The sequence below is a fragment of the Sturnus vulgaris genome, chromosome 1 (assembly GCF_052056855.1).
Source record: "Sturnus vulgaris isolate bStuVul1 chromosome 1, bStuVul1.hap1, whole genome shotgun sequence".
Classification (NCBI taxonomy): Eukaryota; Metazoa; Chordata; class Aves; order Passeriformes; family Sturnidae; genus Sturnus; species Sturnus vulgaris.
In genome coordinates this window covers 32,149,417-32,169,080 of record NC_142243.1, presented here as the reverse complement: position 1 = coordinate 32,169,080, position 19,664 = coordinate 32,149,417, and the positions used below count along the sequence as shown (strand labels likewise).

At 42.1% G+C, this 19,664-nt stretch overlaps 1 protein-coding gene across 2 annotated transcripts; it reads right to left on the bottom strand.

The window, feature by feature from the left end:
- Positions 1-7,866: 7,866 nt before the first annotated feature.
- On the bottom strand, positions 7,867-17,008 carry NPY (neuropeptide Y). Of its 2 annotated transcripts, XM_088163086.1 has the most exons (5): positions 16,868-17,008; positions 16,498-16,685; positions 11,298-11,378; positions 11,124-11,162; positions 7,867-8,157 (listed from the first exon to the last, which is right to left on the bottom strand). In XM_088163086.1, the coding sequence occupies exons 2-5, from the start codon at positions 16,683-16,685 to the stop codon at positions 8,133-8,135; spliced, it is 333 nt and encodes a 110-aa protein (XP_088019212.1). In that variant the 5' UTR covers positions 16,868-17,008; the 3' UTR covers positions 7,867-8,132. The 2 variants fall into 2 exon arrangements, with proteins under 2 accessions (XP_088019212.1, XP_014749188.1); XM_014893702.2 differs by lacking the exon at positions 11,124-11,162.
- Between the last annotated feature and the right edge of the window lie 2,656 nt (positions 17,009-19,664).

Genomic DNA, 19,664 nt, shown 5'->3' with positions numbered 1-19,664 from the left:
TGAGGATGAAACCCAAGTTCCCATTTAGTCTCATTTCATCTTTGATAATTGCTGACTCTCTTTCAAATAAATATTCCCCCTTTGGGTTTACAAAGCCAAAAAATGTGTGTTTCACAAAAATCACAGGACATAATGGTTTCCTAGAATATTTTTTTACCTGTCTCTAATCTCCAGTGGGGTTCTGCTCACGAGGTTTCCACAGCCAGCGCAGCTGCTGGCAGAGATGGGCCATGTGCTGTATTAAAGCTCAGAGCACCTTCGCTGCCCCCCAACACAGCCTTCACTCTGAATTTCAAAGAGCAATCTACATTAATCAAAGTTATCCCTCCACTTTTGCAGCGCCAGCTGCCTGAAATGTGCAATTCCCACAGGGAGACTAAGGCAAAATCTTGCTGAAACAGTAAGGTGCTCACCTTACATTGATCCAGTCCAACAGCGAGCTGATTCTCTGCTAAGTCTGGCAACCATCACAATCCAGCATTCACCTTATGAATCACTTCTCACCACAGTGAAGAGGAAAACACAACCTCCTAATTGCTGCTTGATATACCATGCAGATTTCCATTTACCCAAGATTTATTTTAAAATCTTCTACAACTACCTAAAAAAAATTTCAATTTGGTTACATTCAATGTCAACAAATTAAATTTCCAATATTTCCAAATAACAATTTTCTATCTGATTTCACTTTTCCTCACATTATATAATTAGATTAGCTAATGGGAATTGTCATAACACTGCAGCTTTTACAGAGATGTCTGAGCAGAGGTCTCAAAGAAGAGGTACAACTTGGAGAGGGGGTTATATCAGGGAAAAGCTCACCCTATAGCACTGTATGTGGATTAAGGTACTTTGAGTTTAAAATAACGTCTTCAGCACAGAAACCTAGGTGGCTGGCAAAAGCAACTCCACTTCTAAGTAACTTTAAGAGAGGTAAAAAAGTGGAAGAGAAATACGTATTTTTCCATATGAAAACTGCTTTCTTTGTTGGCAGGCGTGTGACAATGAACAGGGAGAGCAGAGTGCTGGATGAATGCAGCCAATGCCTGTAAGCCAGAGTTGCTTGGGTAATAGCTATCCAGCTGGTGAAGAAATGAGAAACATCAGTCTAAGGTGCCTTAACTGCATTTTAAACTAGAAATATACCTGTAGACCCTCAGGTGCACTTAAAGGAGAAGAGCTTGTAATTTTGCACACTTGGTTGTTATGCTGTAGGGTAGCAGACATTTCTCTGTACAGCTTGGCCTGGGGACAGCCAATGTCCCTTTGAAAGCTTTGAAGTTTGGGGTAGGTTCTCCATGAAATGATATCAACCAAAAGAGTGTTAAAAGCAGTCTAAGGAGAGAGGAGGATGACATGGTGATATCAACTGAATGCTTGGAGTAAGAGAAAGAAACATGCTTAAGAAAATTTAAATATGGCAGCACATAGTCTCAGCCCATTTCCTTGACAGGCTGAACCTCTTTTTTGTTGTAGGTGATTTTCAGGAGAGTTGGGCTTGTTGTTTTTTTTAAAGAAGATGGTAAATCAGACCTGATATATGAAAGGAAAAATTATTTCTTCCCACTTAAATGGAGCTCATTATTAATACCCAGGTCTGACTCACGGACCAGGAATATATTTTAATTCTCTCAGGCTATTGTGCCAGTCACGATGAGCACTGAAGCACAGACACTGACGTGTGCTGAGCTGCAGTGGGCCTGGGTACCACCGTCACTTTGCCTCTGCAGAAATGTAAAATGCACTGCTGGCTAAGACAGATAAGGCAGCCAATTTGAGATGTGGTTTTAAGCAGCTCCAAATGCATTTCATCTTTTAAAGGCAAATTTAAGATTAAGGCCCTGGTGTAGCAACACAAAACTTCACGTCAAAAGTCAATAATTTTTTGATTGCTGATTTGAAACAAATGACTGCTGAAGCAAACAAATGATGTCAAAGTTTAAATGTTTCAAATGTGAATGCATTAAAAGCCAGTCAACATTTCTGATTGATCTGAATATTTAACTTTAACTCTTCCTCCTTAGAAAAAGCTGACCATAACAAAATGTGTTTGAACCTCTGAACTATTAATATTCGATTGATAAAATTTATTTCCTGGTTTAGGGGACTTAATTAGAATCCACTTCCAAGGCTTATAATGCAACTGAACAAGGACTGGAGCAATTGTTTAAAAATATAAATCTTTGCCATGACTGATGGAGCAGGATTTGGAAAAAGGTGTGTGGAAAGACAGTATTTTCAGCTCACTTCAATGAGGGTGATAGCTGAACCAGAGTAATCATGAGAAACATGGCAGGGTGAATTAATGGGTACAGTCGAGAAAATCATCCCTGGCAGAACAGTCTGCATCATAAATGCAAAATAACATCAAATTGCAATCCTTTTCTTCCATGTAAAAGAAAGTGAAACAAGAACAGAGCCTAAAAAGATGGTTTTCAAAGGAAAAGAAGCTTGAAAATGGGACAAAATTCTTTACTGTGAGAGAGGTGAGGCACTGCAACAGGTTGCCCAGAGAAGCTGTGGAAGCCCCATTCCTGTCAGTGTTCAAGGCCAGGTTGGCTGGGGCTCTGAGCAACCTGCCTATGGCAGTGGGGTTGGAACTGGGTGATTTTTAAGGTCCCTTCCAACCCAAACCATTCTATGAAAACAAAACATAAGAATTTGTGGAAAAACTAGTAAGAAAGATCTATTAAAGAGATTGTCACCTATTTAGCACACAGTCGGCTAAACCCTCATTCTTAATAGATACAAACATATTTATTTGACAAAGAGCATTTCACACTCTTGTACCTCTGGGAGAGGCTGCCAATTTGCAGCTTACTGGGGAAGTTGTTGTGAGAAGGCTGTTATAGCTGTGCTCAGTGTTAGTCACCATCAACTCTATCTGCAAGGGCACCTCATGGCTCTCCTGCTGCCATCAATTCTGCTTCTTCAAAGGTGGAATGACTCCAGACACATTTCCATAGAACTTAGACACCTTGAGACTTACGCTTGCAGAAAGAAAGAAAGAAAGAAAGAAAGAAAGAAAGAAAGAAAGAAAGAAAGAAAGAAAGAAAGAAAGAAAGAAAGAAAGAAAGAAAGAAAGAAAGAGAGAAAGAGAGAAAGAGAGAAAGAGAGAAAGAAAGAAAGAAAGAAAGAAAGAAAGAAAGAAAGAGAGAGAGAGAGAAAGAAAGAAAGAAAGAAAGAAAGAAAGAAAGAAAGAAAGAAAGAAAGAAAGAAAGAAAGAAAGAAAGAAAGAAAGAAAGAAAGAAAGAAAGAAAGAAAGAAAGAAAGAAAGAAAGAAAGAAAGAAAGAAAGAAAGAAAGAAAGAAAGAAAGAAAGAAAAGAAAAGAGAGAAAGAAAGAAAGAAAAGAGAGAAAAGAGAGAAAAGTCTGAAATCTTCTGAGCTGAGTGTTCATTACAGGCAGGTGGGAGCTGCTTGTAGCTAAATATAGCTTGGAAGGTCTCTGGGTCTGGCAAAGACTGGGTCATTAGAGAAAAGCAATTAACTAAGATAAGGGAGATCTTAGCAAACACACATATTAACTGGAAACAAGATAATGTTGCACTACTTGTTTTATAGCACGTTCTTAATTGCTGTAATCCAAGAGTCTACAAGGGCAAGGCTGCAGGTGCAGTAGGACCACTATAACTTACTAATCATTTTATTTATGAGTCCGAGTTTCCTCCCACTTTCTCTCTTTGCACGTGGATGGAATATCTCTGTAGTCTAGATTTTTTTGTTTTATTATGGTCTTACAGACTGGAGCACAATGAGCCCCATATCTGGAGTCTCCAGGTGCTGCTGTAATACAGACAAATAAATGACTGTTAACAATACAGCCAGATAAATAAAATACACTGACCTGATATGAATTACTGCATTAGTTAGGCAATTTCCACTCAGTAGCACTTTCTTACTCAGGGTGCCAACCCACCAAAACAAAGCAAGAGTATTTTTTTTTTCATTACTGTATGTTATATTACGTTTAGTTTGCATTTAGTTTTCTACCTTCACTGAAATCCATCTGGAAATTTTTGTTTTCTTTACTGAACTCAGTGCTTGTCACACCTAGCATACTATGTTCAATTCCAGTCCCTGCTGTACAAGAAAAGATGGGGACAGGCTGGAGAGGTCCAGAGAAGGGCCACAAAGATGATCAAAGGACTGGCCAGCCTGACATGGGAGGAAAGGCTGAGACAAAAGGGTTGGTTCACCCTTGAGAAAAGGCAGCTTTGGAGGACCCCATCACCGTGCTCCAGCATTTAAAGTGTGGCCACCAAGAAGAGGGAGACTCCCTTTTTACAAGCAGTCACAAGAAAGAGACGAGATATAATGAGGACAAGTTACTCTTGGGGAGGTTCTCATTGAACACAAGAGGAGAAATTTTCACAATAACAATCAGCCACTCATTTTTTACAAGGAAAAGAATCTCCACAGGGAAGTGGAGGATTCCCTAAAGCTGGACATTTATGAAATTCAGCTGGACAGGCTGCTGGACCACCTTGTCTATACCATGCTTTTGCCAAGAAAGGTTTGAACAGGTGATCCTTGAAGTTCCTTTCCAGCTGGTACTCTATGATTTTGTGATTGATTCTGCTGATTTTTTTTTTTTAATGTTTGTTGGCTTTCAGTGGCTAATGGTGATCAGGTGATAACACAAGGGTGGCAGTGGGAAAAAAGGTCCAGTATTGTATTTACACAGGCATCTCTGAAGGTCATGTGGCCAGGCAAGACATGTAATAACCCATGGGAAACACAGAGCAATGGTCAGTTCAGCTTGAAAATACCCCTCCCACATATGCCAAGTGCTCCTGGGCACCTCACCCTAAGCACCTGGCACCTAGAATTTATTTGCCAGCTACCAGGTAAATCCCACCTCACCCCAACACAGTGCCATGTTTGGGCAGCACTGCTCACACTGGAGTACTATGATGGAGGGTCTTCTGGCACAGAGAATTTCAGGGCTGAAAGCACTGCAGTGGGCTTGGTTTGTAGAGATGGAGAGAGAAGTAGATAGAGAGAATTTCCTGTCCTGGAAGAGAAAATAGGTGGGATCATCTAGATCTCCTCTGATTAAATCAAAGTTGGGCATAACTGTGATGTATTTCACAGAAATTGCCAAAGGTAAAGGTGGATAGTCTTTTACATGTTTGACACCTATTTAAGGACATTTCTCATTATTTCAAACCCACAATAAATAAAGGAGAAAATATTATTACCTACTTTCATGCTTATTAATCCTTGTTTTTCCTGGCACTTCCTCAGATTCTAACATAAATTTTAGCCTTTGTTTTAGAAACAAAGCTCTGTTTTTCATGGTTAGAGAGAAAAAGATGAAAAACTTAACCCTGAAGTCAAAATGCAGAAGATACACCAAAGAAAACTGGTATTTATCTTCATTTCACAGCTCATCTTTTAGGTCTATCTTCTGATTTGGAGAACTGATACAATATTTTCAGTGTCCTGGCCTGTCAAGAGTGGTATATGAAGTACACAAGGAAGCTAAGAACTAAGCCCGCTGGAATTCTACGGCAATGTTGTGTCTGCCCTAGAGAACAGAGGAAGATTTTAGAAAGAAAATAGTATCACAAAGTGGATAAATAAATATTGTGTGAGTGCTTTGCCTTGCTTCTGTCGTTGAGAGCTCTTGAGGTAATAGCTTTTCTATACAGATGAGTGTTCTCAAAGTTCAGGAAAAATCAGGTAATTGAGTGGAACAAATCAGCACAAGGGTTTAGCATGCGCTAATTCTTTAACTCTCTTTTTCTCCCCTAAGGTACACTTGTATGATAGTACAAGCAACATAAGATTAGTTTATCATTTTTATCATCACTGATACTGGAATTTACATGGTCATTAGTGTACATGTACAGAGATACTAAAAATTAGCAGGAATTAAAGATATTGTGTATAATTTACCTCAATAACTTTCAATTTTCATTTTAATAATTACTCAAGGCAGAATATTCTGTGTAATCTGCTGCAGCAGGCCCTGGCCTGAGATTGAAGAACACCTGCTCACTCCAGCAGCAGGTGGCCATCCTGAGGTCCCTCTGAACATTATTGCCTGAGTGGCAATGGTTATATCCTGTGTCATGAGACACGTTGAAAAGGTGTAACCAAAGTATGTATTCTGTGACCATCTCCATGTTAGAACAGGTGGGGCAGTGTTCTTTATCTCTTCCATGACTCATCCCTGATAACTCCCTCTGAGGGTTATCTGCACTCATGGGCCATCAAGTCTCACTGCATGACTGATAGAGTTACATCGTCCCATTGTGAGATGCCCCCGCCCAAGGGGAGGAACCAAGCACTCCCGGATATAATCTGTGGCTTGGAACACCACAGGAACACTACTACTGGATTCCCAGAGGATAAGAGCTCGATATCCACCACTGGACTTCCAGAGAAAGATCAGATCTTTCTACAGGATCGCTGCTTTGACAAAACCACATCCATCACTCCAGTGGGACTGTAGCCACCATTTAATCAAACTGTTCCATCACAGGCTGTCAGGTCACATTCTGACTCTGTCAGTTTAGGTCAGTGTTTTTGTACTATTGCCTTTATCTTAATTTTCCTATAAATTTATAGTTCTGACTTTGAATTTCCAACTGGTTTGTTTTCAAACTAGTACACCCCAGGGGCCCCAATAATTTTTGTGACTGTAGATTGCTCTTAATTGTCACAATTCCACATGCAGCACTATAGAACCATCATCAAGTCTGTAAGTTAAAGTGTTGATGCTGAAAGCTAAGTTTGCCAGTTCCAGTGACACCCCAGTGTTTTATGGAAAGGAAAACTATGTAGTGCTTTGCTGAAGACAGTGTGACCACAAAAGCTGGCCAGTCGTGGTGAGCTGGTAACACTTAGCAAACACATTTATAGAAACCTGGAACTCAGTTGCACTGATGCATCCCTCCTGGGGGCAACAGCCATGTGGAAGCATTTGAAAAGTGGGAAGGACATCTAAATAGATTAAACCTTCATGCTGATTCTTTTCCAGTTTGGAACTTCTTTATGTGCTTTATTATGCATTGTTTAGTCAAGTGTCTAAAGAAAAGAAATGGTGTATCAGGAAGCAGAGACCAGCATTTGTGTAGTGCACAGTCTGGGTCCTGGCCAGGATGCACACCTGTGAACCAGAACCACTTAAGAACAAGTGGAAGGTGCTGCCATTCTTATACTACTTTGAGTAAAAACTTCAAGTGTGTGTAAGACCCCCATTACACTAGTGAGTAAACTTATAAAATCCAAAAATAAGAAAATGTAAACCTGGAGATAGCTCACCTTGTCCCTGTTCTGTGGCTCTCCTTATGGTACAAACAGAAACTCCAAATAATAAATTAATAACTCCAAATGAGAGAGACTTGGAGGGCAAGTAGCCCAAGGGTTGGGATTTATCACTCTGGTCCTTTACAAGGCCTTAGGCAATATTAGATGTCTCCTTTCTGGCACAAATTGCAGTCTTGTCTTGGTTTATGAATTACTTTAGATGTTATTTTTCTGCTATTTTGCATATTGCCAAAACAAAGATGTTACATCTGTTTCATTTAAAATTACTAGTTCAGGCTTACAGCCAAGCATCAAACCAGTTTCGAGGAGTTAGCAGAATTAAGCAGTGACTTATTCTTTTGCATTTCACAAATGCCATTAATTTTATTACATTTGCTAATGTAAGCACTAAATAAGTTTTTAGGATGGCCATTCTGAAAAATTGCCTCTCAGAACACTGTTTTCCTAAGTTATGCAGTCTGTGATAAATTATTTTAAACAGTTTTGAGCTGAGTCTGAGGCCACAATAAAAAATGTCTTTATCTCTGCACAGTAATTACTGTAGTAACTGTGACACCATTGTTGTCCACATTACTTCACACTACAGGGAAGTTATAATTCAGTTTTAATAGTTTAAAACAATGCTTTGTTATACCAATGACATTGTTGTTTGTTTTCATTTAGTATGTTACATTTTGGAATGCACAAATAATTTATTTAAATAAAGGTGTATACAAATATGATGAAGGAGAGAAACTCTACAGAATTTGGTACAATGGCTGCATGCACTGGGGATGATGCTGTGATTTGCTTCAGAGGTGTGGAGTATGAACTGAAAACTAGGAAAAGTTTCGAAGGTCTGCTGAAAATCCCATCACCACATCGAAGGGTCTTCAAACCTGCAACACATATTATGAATAAAAAAAACACATTAAACATATATTAAAGCCCCCTCTGAAAAAATTCAATGTTAAAACTGCCTAAAACATTCATTAATAGCAGCGATGAGAAATATATATGCATATTTGCAGTTGAAGATTTTATATGCAACTCCAAAAAAACCAGATGCATTATGAATTGCCAAAAATCTGTACTTTGGTACAGAACTTGCCTATGTCCTGCTACCCTGGTGCTACGTTTTACATGGTTGAGACTAGCTACAAAGCTGCCTTACACCATTAAATAACACTTAGTGAAATTAAGCTAGGAAACTATGCTATGCTGAAGTACAAATTTCTTAAAGATATATTTTCCACTCTAACTCAGGAGTAAACAACTTTCAAAGAGAACTCAGTGAACCAAACAAAATCACACCATGCTGTAAGCACCTTTAAACAAAACCCAAGTTCAAAGCCACCATCCTAAAATATTACTGTGGTATTCCACTGCTCAATATTAAGTGTTTGAAATGTATTGAAAGGGTTGCTGAAGGCAGGATTTTATCCAGAGATCCTCTGCTTGAAAACAGATGTTTTGTCTACACAGAGGAAAGGTAACAAGTAGGAGAACATGGAAAAAGACCAGGAGAAATGCATTTGCCATAATTTTTCCCATCTACAAGTAGCACATCAAGTCTTGATTAAATATCTAATCTGCTTCCACAGTCACTGGAGAGACATGGACACCTTAGAGGGCAACTGAGACCCTATCCATTTTAGGAAGGAAAGTTCATTCTGGAATTACTCATCCCTCTGATTGACTGCAGAAACAACCTAGACAAGCACTTCACACTAGATATCTCATTTTTAAAGAGGCAGCATCAGGAGATATACATCCCATTACTGAGTATTAAACATTTTCTCATCAGTCCACAAGACCAACAACATCAGAAACATGCCATATCACACATTTCTGTCATAAGAACTTACTTGTACTCAGGTCAAGGCACCACTTTTTTAAATCCTTAACTTCCTATTTTGTAATCAGTTTCTAAAAGAATCTCTCTACAATTTCTTCATATGTTCAGACATACACCCAGACTACAACATCCTTTGGGGTGTATTTTAGTCAGCAAAAGTGAAATGTCAAACCAGGCCTGTCAAGCTGAATACAATTAAGTTATTTATCATTATCTCAGTGTTTAGTTACAAAGTTCAGTTCCCGAGAACTCATGAGGTATTTCTCTGATTCACTGAGTGCAAATTACACCTGCTCCGTAACTCGCTTTTTGTGTAACTATTTCTAAAACATTTCTTTATTTTAAAGTCAGAATAATAGCAGCCAGCCTTTCATTCATTCATTCAGCCTGGCTTCCCCCAGGAGGAAGGCTTGGGCAGCTGTGCTGTGTGTCCAGCTGCCCAACCCTGTGTGCCTCTCCTCAGCTTTCACACCCTTTGGACAATTTCAACCAAGTCAAGGAGAGGTACACGGATTTTAGAGACATTTAGCTCCCAATGTGCCACGAAACACAGGACTAGATAGAAATAAAATTTAATTGTGTCCTCACATGGAGGAAAAAGTTGGAGTGGGCTTCAGAATCCATACAAAGTTTTATCCTAGAAAACATATCCATAGGAAACTAGGCATCATTGGTCCCAGTACTCCCATAACTGTCAGCCATGAGTGAAAAATACCATACTCAGTTTAAAGTGCTGTTACAGGGGGTATGAAATAAAAATCTGCTTCTCATCAATTCTTGATCTTAACTGCAGACTAGCTGGTTATTTTGCTCATGAATTTTTGCTCCCTGGTGTGTTATAAATAGCATTATTGAAACAATAATAATAATCATAAAGTTTTGTGATGAAGGGGTGAAAATTACAGAGAGTATTAGACTATTAGGGAGATATATTAGAGAGTATAAGTACTAACTACCCTGTGTGTTGCCTCAAATTCAAGACAGTGGAAATTTCTCATTATATGAAGGCTCTCCCTTGTCATTACCAAACACAAAATAGTCTAATACATTTCACTGCACTCCATGCAGTTTTCCAGATAAGAATCTGCAGAGAAAATTGCATCCCCACAGCTGTGGTTAGTCATCAAACCATCAGACAATGCTCCCCCTGAGTGCAGAACTGCAGATCTCATGGGCAACTTCTCTGGATTGCAGTAGGAATTTTGGGTCACCTTTCAGTGTCACGATCATGCCCTAAACTCAATGCTATGGGCTATTGTGTTTAAGTACTCAGCTCGTCCAGTTGAGCCTTTGCAGGGCACTTGCTCGTGGACTCCTGAGAAGACAACTGCATAAAATATTTATTCCTGCAGTAGAAGTATTGTCAGCAAACTTCAGATAATCAGTAAAGGCTTAAACTGAGCTAATTCATGCTGGATTGTGATAAAACCAGTATTTTCCTTTATGAGCCAAAACTCCCCCTGCATCCTACCTTTCCAACATACTTAATTTTCAGCTGTGTAAATTGCAGTCACTACTACAGTATCTTACATTATGGCTAGAGTATCATTACCTAACTAGATAAATACATTATGTACATTTGAAACTCCAGTGTTGTTTGAAACACCACCGTTACTTTAGCCAATTTCAAATGGAAACATAAAGGCCTTTTTTCTCTTTGTAAAATAACAGATACAAAACCAATGTGAAATACTGTATTTTAAAGACAGTCACGGCTGTGCATTTGTGTATGAGTTAGTGTAGGTGCACATTTACCACTTATACATCTCTAGAGGAAAGATTTAAATTTGTATGAGCAGCAAATGAACAGCAATATGCCATCTTTAGAGCTCTAATATGTAGGGAATCATGATCAGACATCAGCATACAATTCCATGTAAAAGTGCCCAGAATGGGGCAAGTGTTGTCAGAGTGCTTCCCTTCCTCTGAATACAAGTGGCATATACAATACCAAAGGTATGGCCTGCTCCCAGAACCAGGAAATGAAGAGTTTGGATTATATCATACCTGGTAAGGCACTTCTTGCATTCATAGATGGTGCTATCCCTTAAAAAAAAAGGAATTAAAGATTTTTGCTTTAAGGACATGATTAACCAGCTGCCGGTGGCATGTTTTGTCCCTACAAAACATATTTATTGATAACAAATGAGACTTAAATTCAAATGAGCTCTTCATACATACCTGGATCTAGGAATGTTTTCTGTGCTTTCCCTCAACAAGAGGTCTGAGATCAGTGTATCTGGGCTTGATCTCTTTCCATATCTGAGGGAAAAATTTTAAAAGTTATATTTCTGCATATGTCACTTTTTACAAACGAGGACTGCGCACAGAACCATTAGCGATTTTTTTTCAGAAAAGAAAAAATTGAGCAGACATAAATACCACTTTCCAGCAAGAATTTTAATTTGGCTTAGCCACATGAGCAAATGTTAATTCTTATTTCTGTATCTTTCTACATTTTTCCATAATTATTTTACATTATAATATTGAGAAACTGAATGTTTCTCAGTTTGATGGCTGTTCCTGGATATTCTAGGACCTTGCACCTTACCAATGAGAGCATGGAGGAAGAGGGAAGAAGCTGTGCATGATGTGACTTCCAAGCATGTCATTCTTGCCTGCAAACCCACCTCCATCATCCCATAAACTTTCTCACTGGTTTAGATTATACTTACCCTTCATCAGAAATGTTGAAAGATTTTTTTAAGATAGCCAGTACATTTGGGGCTGCCCAATACATAGCACATTAATTTGCAAGCACTGAGCTATCCCAAGGTCATCATCTTGAACTATGTGGCTGTGGGAATGAAAACTTGCTCTTTCAGAACTCTTCTTCAACTCCAGGATCAGGGGCTACCTTTGTCCTATATTCATGCAGCAGCTGGCTTTCTATTTGCCTTTTTGATTTTTAATCCTGGATTACTGTACATTACTCAACAGTTAAAAGTACTGCAATTTCCATTACTTGGGAAGGAATTCGATCTCTTTTCCTGGGAAAACAGAAGCAGCAATGAGCAGCCTGCTTGACAGGCATTTCATCACTACAAGGATTCATTAGCCTAAGAGTGATAACTATGAGCAAACGCTCCCTTGGTTGGAAAGAATTAAGATCACAGTTTAACTTGTGTATGCAATTGCATTTTGAATCACAAAGTACATTAGAAGCTTTTGTGATTGTTGCTTGAGTGAAATTCTGATTTCAGAAAAATCAAAGGTGTAGTTAAGGACTTACATTTTATCCATTACTATCATGATGTTTCTCTAGTGACTCAAGTCATTCCAGTGGTTTAGATTAGCAAAAAAAAAACCCCAAAACTTCCCAAACTACATTTAAAAAACTAGCAGTTTTAACTGTCGATTGTGTAATTTCCTTAAAAGTGTATCTCACTTTTCAATCCTTTTCTTCAATACAATTTTCTTGTATTTTTACATTGCTTTAATCATTTTAGTGCATCACCTGTGCTCCAGAAAGACAAAGCATCAGTTTCAGAAAGCTAAATTTCTTAATCTGAGCTGGCTGAAAACAGGTATTTGAAAAGAACCATCCAGACACAGTAAAATGCTATTACAGTAGTGCAATCAGGCATGGTGCTGAATCAAATACCTTGCACTCCATCACCACAAAGAGCTTTATTTCTTTCTAGTTCCCGGCTCCAATTAATATGGATGTGACCTGGACTTCAACTGAGGAGAAAGCTAATTTTCTGTTATGTTAAAGAAAATGATTTGATTAATCAAAACTTGCTCTAGCACCTCACACTTGGACAAAACTCCCACTAATCTCTCAGGAAGTTTTGCTTGAATAAGAAGTAGTTAGCAACCATCCAGAGTGCAGAGATTCACTCAAATAGTAAGGACCACTGTGTTGGGGAGATATATTTTATATGGGTTCCTTCAGCATTTTGGATGGACCCACTATGTCCTCACATAGCAAAGCTACACACAAAGTGTTCACTGGGCTGCCCAAAGAAAATCCATTCTTCCTTTGTCAGTCTCCTGTCTCTCCTGTCATTTTGCCCCTGGGAAACATGCATGCTACTGACTTACTAAATAGGAGTCACAGACAGAGTCAATCTCTTTTTCCTGATGCAAGTGCCTTGAGAAGTCTTTGCTCCAGCTGCTTTGTGCTTTGCTCCTTGCTCTGAGATACACATTTATCAAAAATCACGGCTGCTTTAAAAGACATAGAAATACCATGATTCCAAGCCAGGTGAAAACAACTGGTCAGTTTTTATACTCCATTTGGGTATAAGTGGACTACTATCAAGGCCTGCTTTGGGGCATGCTGATAAGCCTCAGCTCCAGCTGAAGTCAAAGAGATTTAAGGAGTAAACATTCTGATTCTGAATAAGGACCCAATGTGTCAGGCTCAGCAAAATCTCCAAGCTTTCTATGGAAACTTGGGTGTAAGGACTCAAATCCCATTGGTGTCCAAAGCTGGCAACACCTGCTGAGTCGTCTCAGAAGCATCTCTGGGTCCGATTCAGAAAATTGTCAAGAAACCAAAGCAAAGGGACATCTGCTCCCTTGCCCATTAAAGGGTGTTGACATGAATCAGGAGCAGCAGCACTGCCCAAGTCATACACACTTTAATATACTCTCTGCCCTGCCTACGGTTCAAGCCATTTCCAGCAGGAATGGCCTGGCTGCTTTGCTACAGCACAGAACAGCCACAGATTCACAGAGAAGCTGCAAGTGACAAGGAAAGAAGATAATTTGTTAGCAAGGGGGAGCACAGGTAGCAGCAAGTAGCAGCAGGAGGAGGAGGAGTGATTCAAGTAAAGATGGACTCTGAAAAAAGCCTCCTGAACAGAGTGGTAGAGAGGCATGAGGCAAAGACCACAGGACAGTTCAGGAAATGAAGGTGGAACTAATCTAAAGACACACAGACATCTGTAGAGCAGGAGTCTGCATCTGTGCTGGGCTCTCTTTTAGGCTTTAAAGAGCTGGCACCTAAGGAGCAAGGAATCTCATCAGAAACAAGAAGCCTGAAACAGGTCTCGTGACCTGCTGGCAGCCCTGAGGTTACTTCAGGTAACCTCGAAGGGACACCAAAGCTGACAGGCACTGGTGTCTAAAACTGAGATGGACCTGAAGATGAATTTCAAAGGAGAGAGGGAGCAGTCAGCCAGATGGACAAGAAGAGATGCATCTAAATACAAGAAGAGAAAGGTGGTCTGGAAGGAAGAAGCTCATTGAGCTCAGGTGAAGACCCTGGGGGTCACAGTAGCTCAGAGGGGAATGGCACTCAAATGCTTGAGTCAGGCCAGAAGCAGAAGGCAGAAAGAGCAGCCAGGAGGTGGGGGTGGTATTCATAATCACAAAAACATCAAACAAGAGAGGGCAGATGAACCTGAAGAAAAAAAAATCCATCTCCTCCTTTGCCAACATGTTCTTACTGCTTCACCTCACCAGCTACAGGCACCAGGTCGGGTGAGATGCTGGGCACAGCTTGCTCACCCACCACAGATGGAGCTGAGTGAGCCCCTGGACCTCATCTTCCCCCTGCCACAGGGCTCCCAAGCAGTACTATGCAAAAAAAAGAGATAAAAAATTTGTAAGAAGAGAGAAAACTTTGAGCACATCTGCTGAAACAGACCAATCATCCTTAGATCGGTCCAAAATGCTTCAAAAGTTATTTAATCATTTTGCAAGTGACGCAGTCACTTGCAAAGTGATTGCCAAAACAGGAGCTCAGTTAAGCTTTCCAAATGGAAGTGGCAATTGCTTTATTTCTGGACTGTTAATTCACCACAGTGGAAAAACAGCACATTTTTTTTTTGTTTTTTAGTTAACCTGTGCAGTCAACTTTTAAATGTGTATCACAAAGTTATCATTGTAGTGCTTTTTTTCTGCCAACTTTCCTGTACTTCCAGGTCAACTCTCCTCTTTTAAATACAAGAGTGAGTAGCAAATACGAGGAAAATCTAAAGAACAAAATTCAAATTTTATCCATCAGAAATAATAATCATTTTAGTTCATTTCAGACCCCAAATCCATACAAAAGAATGAAACTGGTTTCCGTCTCTGAGTTCTGTATTTACAACTCATAAAATCGGGATAAAAGCTACACAGTCAATATTAAAGCAAGCACACAGGGCACACACCAGAAGTGGAGGCTAAACAGAGAAAGGGAGGATTGTTTGGGATTTTTTTTTTGTTTTTAAATATGACCTGGCTTTGGACAGGAGCCACCTTTGAAATGGGAAATTAAAGAAAGAAAAGAATGGATGAGACACCAGCCTGGAGAGCCTACTGCATGCAAGGCAAAATGGCAGCCAAGGCAGAATTTGAGGACTGGATTATTTTAGCAGTAATCCTATTGTAAGACAAGAGGTTATTTGACTGTCACACAGAAGCATGTGAAGCAGTTGTGAATATTTCTTTAAAACTTCAGAACTGAAAAACTGTATTTCTATCAGCCCCTTCGTCCATCTTATGCTCCTAAGGCAGTGGCAGACAATGTCAGGGGGTTGCTGGGAAAGCTCTCAGTTGCACGATAGCCACTCTTCTAATTTAATTCTTCAGACTTCTAGAGGGACAAATGAAAGCCAAATTTTAGACCTCTAGTCTGGTCTTGATATTAAACAAATAGATAAATATGTCAAAGCTCTTCTGGGTCACGCACTGTCGTGCGATCTCAGGGCAAACATCTATCAATCACACAGCCTAACTGGACAGACGATTTTTTATCAAAGAAGATAATTTTTTTATAATAACTTGCCTTTTTTTTTTTCAGACTGAGCCTTTACCCGTACTTTAAGAAGCACGGTCAACCCAGAAAGCCCAGTTTAGAGCGAGGCAGGCTTGGGTTCACACCTTTCCCTCTTTCAGATTGGGCTTGACTTCTCAATTTTGAGAGAGGGTTCTGTTAGAACAAGTGGGATTTTTGGCACTCTCAGGTCACGAAGTAGCCTACAAACCACAAAGCATCTGGACTACTACATCTCCACAATGGGCACTTTTTCTCACCAAAATCTTCACTGGACTCAGTGACAGCAACAGAAGTGGGAAACTGCTCCTAGTGCCCTGTCTAGCTCTCTCCATCTCCCAGGTTAGTTATCTTTCCCTTTTGGGGGTCCTCCCTGTGCCCTGTTCATGCTCCTGCCTGTCTGTGCCAGCGCTGGAAGAGGCGGAGAGAGCAGAGCATTGACACCCCTGCCCCTTCTGCCAATTTGCGCGGTGGAAATCCAGCTCCGGACCCGTCAGCAACTCAGGGTTTAACGGGCATCGCTCTCTAAAAGGAATCTGCACCACGTCTTTCTCCGTGTCCTTGGGGAAAGCGTGAAGGGGCACCCCCACCTTCCTCCCCGAGCCTCGCCAAGGGAAAGCCCATCCCGGGGAGCGGGAAGGGAGATGTGCGCCGTCCCGCTCAGCCTACCTCTGCCTGGTGATGAGGTTGATGTAGTGCCTCAGCGCCGAGTAGTATCTGGCCATGTCCTCTGCGGGGGCGTCCTCGCCGGGGCTGTCCGGTTTGGAGGGGTACGCCTCTGCCAGCGTCCCCAGGCAGACCAGCAGCGACAGGGCGAAAGTCAGCACCGACACCCACAGCCTCACGGTGCCCTGCATCTGCACGGCGGGGCGGGATGGACGAGACCGGCCGTCAGCACCTGCCCCGACGGCGGGAGCAGCGCGGCCGCCCCAGCGCAGCCCCGACCTGCCCGGACAGCCCCGCGTCCCCATCCCTGTCCCCATCCCTGTCCCCATCCCCATCCCTAGCCCGCTCCCGGCCCGCCCGTCGCGGCACTCACGGCGGTAGCAGCGGAGCGGCTCTGGGCTCGGCGAGGCGCGTCTGCCCGAGCGTCGGGGCTCCAAGTGCGGGGCTCCGTGCTCGCCGGGGTGCTTTAAGGCTTCCCCGGCAGGCAGGAGGGGCCTCGGGCGATCACGCCTCGCCGGTTGCGGTCCCCCCCGCCCCGCTCCGCCTGCCCCTGTCCCTGCCCCGGGAGGGGCACGGCGGCCGCGGCCGGGCGGGGCCGGGCGGCACCGAGGGGGCGGGCGCTGCCGAGCCCCGCCGAGCCCCGCACCGCCCCCGCTGCCCCGGGAACACCACCCGCGGGCTGCCCCCGGGATGCGCCCCCGGGATGTGCGTCCTTCCCCGAGTGTCCCGGACCGGGCTGTGGAGCCGCCGTGCTGCCCACGGCCCGAGGTCCCCGGGGAAAGGGAGCTCTGGGGAAAGAGCTGGCCCCGCACCTGCGGCACTGGAGGGGCCCGGAGCTTGAGCTCTGGAGCAGTGTGCTGCCGGACATGAAGCCAAGAAAGCAGGACGATTTGGGACAACCAAAGTACCAAATCGGTGTCACAGGCTCAGACATCACACCCAGTAAATGGGTAAATTAGGGACTCATCGAATGGTTTGTGTTGGAAGAGACCTTAAAGACCAGATAGCTCCAAACCCTCGGGCTGTGGACAGCGACACCTTCCACCAAATCAAATTGTTCACAGACCAATCCAATGTGGTTTTGAGCACTTCCAAGGTATCCACAACAATTCTTGCGGCTTAACTTCCTAGGGGTTGGCAGCAGAGCTGCAAATCCACCTCCCTCCACACCTACTCTGCCCTCCTGTTCTGGGGAATACCGATTCAGCCAATGTGTCAGAGTTACATGTCTCCTGAAACTTGTCCACATGTGAGTCGGTGGGGAGAGATGGGCACCCTGACAATGATCTGAGCCCTCATACAAAAGAGGTCTGAGATAAGCAGGGAGGGGATCTGGCAACACACCCTTCTCCACTGATAACAGGAACAGCTTGGGTGACTGGGCTAGGCTAGACACCTGAGTACCAGAGTGCCTGAAGTCGGGTAAGATGAATCCACTTCAAACAAAGCTTCAGAATTTGTCAAAGCATTTGGTAGACTTGGAAAGTATCCTTACATATTAGTAAAATAAGGTTAATTCTTTAGAAACAGATAATTTGATTAGTTTCTTGATGACAATGACAAATTTCAGTTGGAATGACAAATCATGACTCTCATATCTTACTTTTATTTTAATTTGAATGCAAAATAGCAAACACCCAAGTAAGAACATTTCATATACTGACAAAAAGCTTCAGGACGTATTCTAAGATTATAACATTTACATGCTATAGCTAATTATATATAGTTAATTTCTGTAGTTATTGTCATATGCAGTTATAGGTTTAATAATAATCCGGCAGATTCCGAAAAATGATATTCAGTTTGCAAAAACAAAGCTAGGAATTGTTTTGATCACTCCAGAAACAGAATCTCAACATTATCTAAGAAAAAAAAAAAAAACGAACTAGCAAATAAATGGCTCTTGTGCTGTGCAGCTAAGCTCATGAGACTATGTCCGTTTCAATGCATGAAAGTAAAGAAAATTCCAGAAAGCTTAATGTCAAGAGGTATTTTGAAATCTTCATGACTCCAGAGTGCACTGACCACAGATCTAACAGCAAGACTACAGGCTGCCTTACATCACACACTGAGTAAAGAATTTTAATGTACGTGAATAGTCTTCCATGCCACAGCCAGCAGCTCTAGCTCCTAATTTCTGCAGATCTGTGCGCAGGGTAACATCAGATCTTACACAGTGGCCTCTGTCCTCCCCCCAGCACACTCCTGCACATTCCTGTTCACGTTGTCCTTACGTCAGCTGAACAGATGCAGCTGATGTGACAGCCAGATGCCTGTGACACTGCAAATGCTCTGAAGAGCAGCTGTGCTCTGGCTCCATCACTTTTCCTTTGCTATGCTGAATCCAATAAGATGCCTAAACCAAAGCTTGTATTTTATCAGCTTTTATGGGGTATGGGGGACAAGTGATGACAGCACTGGAGACTGAAGCATCCGGGAAAGTGTGCCACAATCATAGCTCACACCGGCTTCTGTATGATCCTGGAACAACCATCTCCCACCAGTTCACAGAACTGGAGGTGACTCTGACTATTAAATTCTTTCACCACTTATAGCCGAGGTTGCTTCTCTCCCTCTAGCACCACTCTTTCTACACTATCAGTCTTCAAGGCAGTCCAAAGAGCCAACCGACTTAGCAGCAGAGCAAGATAAACATGAAGTCTGGTGTCTACACACTTCCTTGGGCTGTAAGGAAGCAATGGCTTTCCCCCATCACCACATTCCTTGGTATGTGTGTCTGTATTCCCTGGTGCAGCATTATGTCATGCTGCCACGTCTTGGCACAGACCAACCCCCAGGCAGTTGGCTGTTGACATCTCCAGAAATCCTGGACAAATCCCTTCTCTTTTCCTAGTGATGAGGTACAAGGAGTAAGCTTCTCCCTCACATGAAATGATTAAGGAATCACACTTGCTAAGTCCTACAAATTTCTGGGTCTGGAGCAGCAGCTACCTACAAAAAACAAGGTGCAGGCCACACTAACAGTCAGTTTGCTTCACAGCATGAGTGAGGAAAGTTCTCTAATGCAAGAGAAGGAGTCAGTTTTGCTTCCCATGCAAGACAGCAGCTCCAGCAACTGCAGGCTGCTTGGCAGGATCTGGGGATACATTTTCTTCCTGTGGAGAACTGTGACCCCATCAACTCATGTGTTGTGTTTTCCCTTTGGATGA